The following is an 11,403-nucleotide window of genomic DNA, read 5'->3' as shown; positions in this document are numbered from 1 at the left end:
CCCCCCGCACCCGCAACTTTTTTGGGCCCACATCTTGCATCCATCCTCCCTTCATTAAAACCGCTGGCCACAACTTCCCCTTCCTGATCTCCATGTTCATTGATGTTCCCCTCATCTCAGGAAATCGCTCTCCAATGTCCCCCAACAACAGATCTGTGGAGCCACCTTGCCCCCAGACCCTCCCCTCTTACTGAGGACCTTGCCACAGGAATCAAAGCTCTCAGCTCAAACCCATGGAATCTGGTACTCAGGCTTTCGTGGAATTTGAACCGCTTCCCTAAAGGAAACAGATTTGTAACCCTCAAATCACTAACAGCCCTCACCCACATCAGACAGACACTTGCTTAACACATGCCCTGACCACAGCTGGCATACTCCGGTCAGACATCAGGCTGCACAACTGAAATACAAAGACAACAACAGTATTGAGGCCTGTAGACCTTGTTTCAGTGCCTTCCGTAAAATGCACTTTCCCAACCCCTCAGATCATGCTGCCAAGAGTCAGAATGCAACATGGATTAAACCCACCAAGTGTCAAACTTCCTCTTCCAAAAGAGAGGCTACCAGGTGAGGGCGGTTAGGTCAGTTATATTAACAGAATGGTGTTTTGGCCACAATTTATCTACTTAGTTGCTGAATATTTCAGGTACAAAACATAGCACTCCATGTCATGGCTACAGTGACACAGGACAACTTGCTCAGTCTCCCACTGACTATGAGCAGTCATTCCATTTAACATCGAGCCCTGAGCAAAAGGGGAGTTAGACGCATTTGGCCAGAAAGCTTTTTCCACTGAGTCTTCAGACACCAGTCAGGGCAGATCAGATACCTGTATTCTCAGCTACACATCACATTGCGTTCATGAGAACTGACCTCCTCAGCATTTCCTACCGAAGTTGAGAATTCGTTTCTCTGAATGCCAACTTGTGTTCACAGTCAGCTACACCCTCCTTTACCACAAGAGGCACAGCAGGCAGTTTCAGATGACCACCAGGGGAGAAGTGTGGCATAGTCACAAAGCCTTCATACCCACCAGCCCTGCCAGGTGACATCAGGGTTCGATTGAGAATAAGCAAGTGCGAGCAGGTTGTGCTCTGCTCAGGAAATCTTGGAAGAAAGATGGGCCCCTCAGGGCAACCTGACAGTTCAGCCTATTTCAGGGTTAAACACAGATGTTTCCCTCAGACAATTGTTTATTGATGTACTCAAGGGCCAAGTGCCATGTGCCCTCCTCAAATTTGGGCATAGTCATAGTTAACACAAGCTTTCCCTAAATACTGAAAAGGGACCAAATACCAGGTGGTTTACAAGTTATTGTTTGCAGTTACAGTTTGATGTAAGCCTTGAAAATAATTCCTCCAAAGCTTAACACAAGAGGTTAAAAGAAAGCTCAATCTCCAGGGGATACAAGAGAAACCTAACTGTGGGAGTCAATGCCAAAATCAGAACTAGAAATCCTCTGTGAATACTAAAAAATTCCGTGAGGATGGAAAAATAAAAAACAAGGTCTGAACAGACAATTCAAAGAATCACTGCTTTATTGGTCATTTCATGAGGTGAAAGGAGTTTGCTTGTGTTTCCTGTAAATGAACAAGGCCATCAACGAAGCAGAGATCAGGGAGACAGCCGTCACTGTCAGGGACAACATCACAACCAGCTCAGACTGCAGACCTACACAACAAGGAGAAACCAATGGTTACTGAGGGAAACTGGGACAAAGAGGGAAACTAGCAGTCAGGCAACTCACCGCCTGGAGACATCTCCTGCATCCTTTGCTCAACCTCAGTCAGGGGCTCAGTTGCCAGGCTGGTCAGCTCAGGATCCAGAATGAGCAGGGGGCCAACTGAGGCCTCACCCTCCCACCTCAATCCAGCTTCACTCTCTGCAGGAACAAACAGTACGGTCAGGGTCAGGGAAAATGGGATATAGCCCCCAGTGGGTCAGTGACCTACCAGCTTCAAGTCCAAGGTCTCTCCTGCCTCTGGAGGGAAACGCGATCTCCCTTGTGCTACCACAGTTCCCCACATGGCAACAGGCACAAATGTCACTGGTCGATTCCCCCAGTGGGGTCCAGCTAAACGAGAAACAGCCCATCAACCACATGGTGCATCACATCTCTGCAACATCATGAAGGGACAGGGAGTGGGTGACACTCACATCTTGTGCAGCTTCTGGAAAGTACAAGCTTTGTTCCTGGAATCTCCCTGACCCACTGCAGCAACTCTCAGGTGACAGGTGATGAAAATCTGAGGGACACATTCAGCACAAGTCAGTGTTTGGCTTCTGCCCATTGAGTTGAGTGACTAATCAGCAGCTTGCTCTTACCAAGGAACGCTCATCTCCATAGAAGCGGAAGGCATCCAGGTCAAACCTGAGCTTGTCCGGCTCCCGCCGGTCTCCCGGCAACACAAAGGTTGAAAGGGAGTCCTCAGCTTTGCTGTCCACGAGGCAACTGCAGGTGAACAAAGGTACATGAAGTGAATGGAGTGAAGTCATCGAGATGGAAGCAGCTGGAGAAAGCCGAGAGCTCCTTACCCATTGTAGTCAATGATGCTGTATCTGGGGCTGGAGTCCTTGCCTGGGCTCAGTGTAGCTACACAGCGGTCAATGTACAGCTTCATGGGCATGTGGTTGTCCATTGAAACAGATGCCTCAATGTGAATGAGGTCTCCCAGGGAGTAGACAGTGGAAGTGCGCTCTGTAAGCCAGTCACCTGAAGTACAAGAGGACAAGGGTTGGAGAAAGTGGGTACAACCCCCAGTGAGTGACACCAGGAGATCCCTCCCCAGCCAGCCATCACATACCATTCATTAGACGCAGGGAGAAGGACAGGTGCCCTTCTGCAGACCTGGTGGAGCTGAATGGGATCCAGGTGGGCTTGATGGAGTTACTGCTCACATTGCCCTTCCTGGGGGAAGGGCGACAAGGTAACCATTTTAGGACAAGGTCAGGTAACAACTGTGCTTGGGAATAATATTGATCAAGCGAGTAAAGATTCTCACCTGAAATACCGACACACAATGGGAATGACAGCTCCGTTAGTTCTCACAATGACAGACCCAGGATAGTTTGGGATGTGTGACAAGTGGGTGGTGTAGATCAGAAAATCTCCCATCATCTGAAAGACACCAGGTTAAGGAATGAGCAATGATCTGAAATGAGGAGGGTCAACACAGGGCTCACAATGACATCATCTCTTTTGGGACCCAAGTGCCAAGATGTAGTTTCCTCCTAGCACTGCTGGAGTGCTAGTCACAGGTCAGGAGTCAGTCGTCAGTCATACAGGATCAATGTAACAAGGAACTCCAAATCATTGGAATGCTCTAACAGAGGCTGAACACTCTGGTCAAAGCACTGATTTATTCTGGAGTGAAATCATGATGAGAGACAGGAACATGGGCATTCAGGATGAATGGGGTGCAGTTAAAAGAGAGATCATGAAGAGACAGGCATTTGGGTCCTACCAAGTTAGGACAGAAAAAAGGAAGTGAAGGCACGCATTGGCCGTCTGGAAAAATGGAAGTTGTTCTGTGTCCATATTCCAATCAGTGCATTCATTCCAACATCAGGGACAGTCAACAGTGCAGCACTCAATTCCATGATCATTATTTCAACCCATCTTAGACTCAAGAAAGAACTATTGGGAACTGTATTGAAAGAACTCAACATTCACATGTGTCTTACTGAGGGGAATGAGCTAGAAGCAAAGAGGAAACAGAAGATGGCAGAACACCAAAAATGGACAGCAGCAAAAACCCAATTCCAGTCAGAATATAAGGATAGCTTACAGGTTCTTAAAGTAGGAGACCACTCAAGACCAATTATATCCAAGCAGTGGTTACAGTGAGCATCAGCAACCAGCCCAAACTTTCAAGTATGGGAGGACTCATTACCTGCAGCCTGCTGCCACACTCATGCAGCCCATAGTCAAAGAGAACAGTGTGGTTCTCAGGGTAAATCCTGGTCGGCCGACAACTTGCTGTCCCCAGGGTCAGGTCAGCAGCTTTAATCAGGTGCCTTGTTCCAAATAAATCCAACTGGGCCCTGACCAACAGCTTGTGCTCTCCACACTGCACCATCACGGTCTGCAGTGGAGACACACTCCCACCCTCAGACATTCTGAAACTGGAACCAGTGGGATCCCCATGAGGAGGGACTCTCTCAGGTACAGGAGTGGCTCTCACTATTCTCCATGGATACCTCTGGCTCAGAAACTGTTGCCAAGTTTCAGAGCAACAAACAGCTCCAACTAACACCAGCACTGGAAAAAAACCCCTCACTACAAAATCCCCCATGATCCCAAACAACTCAAGCATCCCTTCCAGCCCCCACCCAGCTCCTTTTATACACACAACCTGCACTCACCTGACACCAATCAGACCAGAAGCAGCAACATTGAACCAATGAACCAGCCCCAGTCACTACAATTTCCAGCACTGACTAAACTCATGGATTTCTGACCAGGAGGGCCTGTTCCATTTGGACCAATAGGAATGCCTGGGAGTTGCTGTGCTGTCACCTGACTGCATTCAGCTCCACAAGTCCTCATGGTGTGGCCCCCTGAGTAAAATCATTAAACATGGATCATTTCAACATTTCTCTGATCTCAGGTGTCTGACAGTGAGAAATACAGAAAGATTGTCTCTGGATGGTGTTTGGAAACTGGGTTTGGCTAGAACAAAAGGAACATTCCTTATATTTTCCTCATGCTGTGCGCCTCCCTGTGTCTGTTTATTTGAGACTGCATGGAGGAGCTTTACTTTGAATTTAAAGAGAGAGTGGCTATCGCACCTCATGCTATTACCTGCCTTGGTCGATTTGGATGCTGACGGTGTAGAGGTAGTTTTAATCTGTATCTAACCCTGTGCTGTCCTCTTCCTTGGAGTGTCAGTGAGGACAGTGTAGAGACAGCTTTACTCTGGATCTTATCCCGCAATGTTCCTGACTATCTATAACAGAGAATGTTTTGAAGCATTGTTTTCTGTTTGAAACAGTAGGGGGAACATTTTCCTGCATCTAACTCTGGGCGGTACACGTCCTGGGAATGTTTGATCAGAACAGTGTGGTGGCAGCTGCACTTTCAGATGAAAGGAGCAGACAAACTTTCACTTTCAGTTTATAGGTGTAGAAGGAGCTGCAATCTTTAACTAATCATGTGCAGTCCCTGACCAAGAACTGTTTCTCAGGACCGTGTACTGTAGCTTTCCTTCCAGTTTAAAAAGTTAGAGGGAGATTTACTTCCAGCCTGCTAAAATAGCGCACTGTGGAAGGAACTTTACCTTGTATCAAGCCCTGAGTTGTACCCGCCTCTTAAATGCCCCTAATGAGACCGGCTCCACTACCCTCTCCGGCAATGCACTCCACGTCTCTACCACTCCCTGAGGAAAGGACCTACCTCTGACGTCTCCTTTGTATCTACCTCCGCGCACTTTAAAACTATGCCCATCATAGTCGCTACTCTGTCTGTCCACTCCATCTGAACCTCTGATAATTTTGTACACTTCTATCAAGTCACTTCTCATCCTTTGTCGTTCAAAAGAAAAAAAACCTACCTCTCTCATCCTTTCGTTGTAAGACCTTCCCTCCATTCCAGGCAACATCCTGGTAATTCTCCTCTGCACCTTTTCCAACACCCCCATTCTTCCCTGTAATGAGGTGACCAGAACTGGACACAATACTCCAGATGTGGGCAAACCAGGCTTTTGTGTAGCTGGAGCATAACTTCACAGCTCTTGAACTCAGTCCCTCCATGAATGAAAGCTAACACAACATAGGCCCTCTCAACAACTCTATCCAACTGGGTGGCAGCTTTCAGGGAACTGTGGACATGAATCCCAAGATCTCTCAGCTCCTCCACACTGCCAAGAATCTTCCTGTTTACCCTGTATTCTGCTTTCAAATTTCTCCTTCCAAAACGAATTACCCCACACTTTTCAGGGAAAATCTCCATCTGCCACTTCTCAGCCCAGCTCTGCATCCTATCAATGTCCCTTTGTAACCTAGAACAGCCCACCGCACTATCCACAACTTGACCGATCTTCATATCATCCACAAACTTACTAATCCACACTTGCACTCCGACATCCAAATCATTTACAAAAATCACAAACAGAAGCGGATCCAGAACAGACCCTTGTGGTACGCCACTTGTAACTGAGCACCATTTTGAATATTTTACGACAACTACCATCTTTTATCTTCTCAGGTTCAGCCAATTCTGAATCCAATCTTCCAAATTTCCCGCATCCCATGCCTCCTTACTTTTTGCATGTGCCTACCACGGGCAACCTTATCAAATGCCTTACTTAAATCCATGTATACCACATCCACTGCTCTGCCTTCTCTACACGTTTGGTCACCTCTTCAAAGATTTGAGTAAGGTTTGTGAGGCATGCTGAATATCATAAATCTATCTGTGTCTATAGAAGCGATCATAAATCCTATCTCTCAGAGCCCTTTCCAATAGGTTGCCCACCACTGAAGTCAGACTAACTGGCCTGTAAATTCTGGGGTTATCTCTATTCCCTTTTTTGAAATGGAAATGGCATTTGCCTCTCTCCAATCTGCCAGCACTAAACCCATGGACAGTGAGGACAAAAAGATTATCACCAAGGGGTCTGTGATCTCTTCCCTCACTTCCCATAGAAGTCATCTTCCTCACGAACATCCACCTCCTCTAGCCTTCCAGCCTGTTTCACACTGTCCTCTCCGACAAATAGTTCCCTCTCAGTTGTGAACACCAAAGAAAAGTATTCATTAAGAACCTCTCCTATTTATGGGGACACAAAGGGTAGACAGTACACTGGATGAGGTGTAGGAAGTGTCCGGGTGTCCTGGAATGAAAGGTGATGGTGAACACTATGTTACGAATTGTCTGATCTGCACACAGCATAACATTATGAAAGGGGCTCACTGACATAGTGGACCAATAGAAGGGCCAAGGAGTAATCTACAAATAGACTATACAGGACCCCGAAACCCAAACTCCAGGAGGATACAAATATGCCCTGGTCATTGTGGATACCTTCACTAAATGGGTTGAAATTTTCCCGACAACAAAAAACACAGCGTTGAATGCAGTGAATATTTTGTTGCAATGTCTATTTACTCATTTGGGTATACCCCAAAATATAGAATCAGACCAGGGACAAATTTTACGCCCAAGTCATGCAAAATGTAACAACTCTTTACTTTTGGATCAAGCAGAGATTCCGCACGCCCTGTAGACCACAGTCGAGTGGAATTGTGGTCAAGACTGAATCGGACACTGAAAACCATCATCGCCAAAATAGTGCAGCAGCAGCAGCAGCAGCAGCAGCAGCAGCACAAGACACCCTGGCAGGTTGTTCTGCCTCATGTGTTAATGATACTGAGGAACAGTGTGGCTTCATCTACATCCTTCACTCCTTACAAGCTAATGACAGGAAGGGACATGAGAGGAATGGAGAAGTTGGTCGGTTTGGACTCGATTGAACTCGAGGTAGACAATACTTTTCAGACAAATAGGTACAACAGTTGGTAGAAATGGTAAAAGAAGCAAATGATGTAGCAGCCCACCAGCAAGGGAAGAAGAAGCAGCAAAGTAAGGCCTAGTTTGACACAAAAGCCAGCGTGATAGAATTGAGGCTTGGATAAAGAGTCATGATAAGAGTATACCAGCCCAGTGCATTCTTCAGCCCAAAGCTCACTCGTCCCTGTGAGCAAGCAGATAGAGCTATCACATCCATATGCAAGGCATTAGCAGTTGCCAGGTTAGTGCTGAAGCCAGTAGGTGGGGGTAACAGGATGGCCATACTTGGCACGTGGTGCTCGATGTTAACGATGTTTTGAGTTCCCAAGGTCAGGGAGAGCAGGAACAAGATCAGTTACAGATTCCCAGGGAGATGGGGAGGGCCGAGGAAAACAACAAAAGGAAATGAAAAAGGGTGGAGAAGGTCAGCGGGCAATACAATACATACAATTAGAATCCAAAACAGAGCCAGGGAGGGATGATCTGGTACAGAGTAAAGAAAACATGGGCTTCTCATTAGAAAGAAGAAAACAATTGTCACTAAGAACAGAAATTATACTTGTACGTTGCAGCTTTAACCTCAGATGAGGGGAGTGACACATTCCTATCGGAATGATCATGTTTGGGACGATGTTTGAGCAGGTATTAGAGTCATGGTGACGAGTGAATTTGCCTCAAGGAGTGTCAAGGCTGGAAGGATATTCAGTGATCAAGAATGACTTTGGTCGGCAGCACAAGATAATACGAACTAAGTCAGGAAGCAGAGGGGACTAAAATTTGTATTATACAGGAGCAGATAGGCTGGCATGGATGGGAATGACACTGGGTATACTTGAAGGAACAGGGGTGCTATTTTCATACAACAGGGTTCTCGAGGTGACAATGGCTCTAATCCCAGAAGAAAAATTTCAACATCATTTTATCGGACCATTTATTAAGCAACCATTGGTTAATGGCAATTGAGGTAAAATTATGATTCACCTCTGAATATCGACTGGGGAAATGACAAAGGTATATCGGCTGGAGTGGTTACTCAAAGCAATTCAAATAAATTGGTTGGATCACTATCAATTGTAATGGGCAGAATGGATACAGGAGCGAGATAGATGATAAAGGGCATTGAGAGATGAGGACAAGGCCCTTCATCATTTTCATGACCTGTAGGAAGCCGATGACCCCATGTCTCTCAGAGATTAAAAACACACCAGAACCGAGATGCAGTGAGTGTCAGTACAGGATGGAAGGTGTGGGTCTGGTACACGAGGAGGCGGGAGAATCTGTCACTTTGGTACCAGTTTATCGGCATGTGCAGGTGGTCGTTAATTTGACTGAAATGACTGCTCCACAACAGTGCCCATCCGCTACAAAACAACTATGTGCCCACCTCCTTGATGAACGATCGAGCGGGAGTGAGCTTATGATCAACTAGAATAGAAAGAAAAGAGGACTGTTGGAGTTGGCCAGGGGGCAGGATATGCATCAGGAGTGGCAACTGTCAACACCTTGGACACAGCAGAATTAGAAAGTCAGACACAATCCCTTCAGAAGAAAATGCAGCTCATTACTGGGGAAGGTAACTTAGACCAGCCAGAGAGGTCATGATGGGTCACAAGTGACGCTGGTCTCGGTTGAATTTCTAAATCTTTTACAGGAATTATTGAGCCTATGGCCAATACTTCTGAGGAGGCCCACAAAGTCGAGGGGTGTGCCATATACACCCACTGGATGTTGACCAAGCTTGGGACTGATGTGCTACAACTGCATGATCACCATGTCCCAGACAGTGTCAGATAAACAATTAATAAAGTGGGTCGGACAAAATGAACCTCTGTCACCTCAGAAGTTTGAGCTTAACCAATTAGGCTTTGTGTACTCATGGCAGAGATAAAGGAAAGTATTATATTGGGGCAGTGTTTCATATCCCGCGACATGGAAATTAACTGAAATGTCTTTACAAAGGGTCCATCCTGTGGGAAAGCATCAAGAAAGACCTTGGACATCTTAAAACGACCATTTCATGCCAAGGTCATGGGTGGTGTGAGAAAGGGGAAGACTTGTCAAAATTCCATTTCAAAAGAGTCTATTACAAATGGAGAAAATTCAATTCCCATGCTGTATGACTTTACCGTGAAGTTTCCACGTTCTCATCCTGGCCTCTTACCTGAAGCATGGTGACCTCCACGTTAAGTTCCCCACCAATCACCTCTATCTAATGAGACAGCAGCCAAGTGGTCCTTCGGGACAATGATAATGTTACCTTCGATTGGAGAACTTTCATGAATACATTACATGGTCAAACAGCATCAGCCTTGCTGCATGAAGGGGGCATTGTTCCTGCTCAAATTTATCATATTTTGAGAAGAGGACACAGACAGATTGGATAAAATGAAATCAGTAGATATAGAATATTTGGATTTTTAAAATGTTCTTGACAGGCTACAGGTCAGGCACCTTAATAAGAGTCCATACTGTTGGGGATAGCATATCAGCATGGATAGAGGATTGGAGAACTGATAGAAGACAAGGGGTGAACTAAAGGTGAAACTTTGAGGATGGCAATCTGTTTCTCATGTCATGTCACATGGGCCAGTGAAGGACTCAATTATTTGAATTGTTTTATTGACTTTGTTTAGGGAAGTGAGAGAGCATCAGTTGCAAACCTGGCTAGAAGTGAGAGGGCAATCAGTAGGGATAACACTTGGAGTTTGTAGAGCAATATAGATAGTTTTGGTGATTGGTCAAAAATCTGGTGTTACACTTTGGCAGAACGAATAGATAATCTGAACATTATTTAAGTGGAGAAAGACTGCAGAAAGCAACAGCACAGAGGGATTGGGGAGTCCACCTGCATGAATCTCAAAAAGCTTATCGACAAATTCATCAACTAACAGGAAAGGCAAAGGGAAGGTGATTCTTGATTTGAGAAGAAATAAAAATGTGCAACTCTTGCTAAATGATTACGAGGCCACATGTAGAATACTGTGAACAGTTTTGGTCACCTTATCTGAGATAATATATTGGCATCGGAAGCTGTCCACAGAAGGTTCATCAGGCTGATAAAGATGGAAGTATTTTCTCATGAGGACTTGAATTCAACAGGCTTCTACTCATTAGAATTTCAAGAATGAGTGAAGATCTTGTGAAAAATAAGAGATTATAAAGGGGGATTCTCAAGATCGATGCAGGTAGATTGTTTCCCCTTGTGGAATAGCATATTACCAGAGAACATGCTCTCAGTAACAAAGAAACACAGAAGCTGAGCAAATACTGGAAGGGATAAGCCTGTTGGGACCTTTGAACCTGCTCTGCCATTCGCTATGATTGTGGCTGATCATCCACTTCATCCCCTTTCCTGCTTTGTCTCTGAGATACCAAGGTGTAGAGCTGGATGAACACAGCAGGTCAAGCAGCATCAGAGCAGCCGAAGATGACGTTTCTGGCCTCGACCCTTTTTCAGAAATGGGGGAGGGGAAAGGGGATTCTGAAATAAATAGGTAGGAGGGGAGGCGGATAGAAGATGTATAAAGGAGAAGATAGGTGGAGACGAGATAGACAGGTCAAAGAGCTGGGGGTGGAACCAGTAGAGGTGAGTGTAGGTGGGGAGCTAGGGACGAATTATGTCAGTTCAGGGATGGACAGGTCAAGGGGGCAGGATGAGGTTCGAAGGTAGGAGATGGGGGTGCAGCTGGATGTGGAAAGAGGGGATAGGTGAGAGGAAGAACAGGTTAGGGAGGCTGGGACAAGCTGGGCTGGTTTTGAGATGCAGTGGAGGGAGGGGAGATTTTGAAGCTTGTGAAATCCACGTTGATACCATTGGGCTGCAGGTGCCCAAGTGGAATATGAGTTGCTGTTCCTGCAACCTTCGGGCGGCGTCATTGCAGGGCTGCAGGAGG

At 46.0% G+C, this 11,403-nt stretch overlaps 1 protein-coding gene across 1 annotated transcript; it reads right to left on the bottom strand.

Moving 5' to 3' along the window:
* Nucleotides 1–1,549: 1,549 nt before the first annotated feature.
* On the bottom strand, nt 1,550–4,079 carry LOC132206314 (zona pellucida sperm-binding protein 3-like). Its single transcript, XM_059639906.1, has 8 exons — nt 3,894–4,079; nt 3,003–3,118; nt 2,805–2,908; nt 2,536–2,713; nt 2,326–2,452; nt 2,158–2,246; nt 1,953–2,074; nt 1,550–1,671 (listed from the first exon to the last, which is right to left on the bottom strand). Exons 1-8 carry the CDS (start codon nt 4,077–4,079, stop codon nt 1,550–1,552), a joined length of 1,044 nt encoding a protein of 347 aa, XP_059495889.1.
* Nucleotides 4,080–11,403: the final 7,324 nt, after the last annotated feature.

Source organism: Stegostoma tigrinum, chromosome 35 (genome assembly GCF_030684315.1).
Source record: "Stegostoma tigrinum isolate sSteTig4 chromosome 35, sSteTig4.hap1, whole genome shotgun sequence".
Classification (NCBI taxonomy): Eukaryota; Metazoa; Chordata; class Chondrichthyes; order Orectolobiformes; family Stegostomatidae; genus Stegostoma; species Stegostoma tigrinum.
This window is presented reverse-complemented; position numbering and strand designations above follow the sequence as displayed.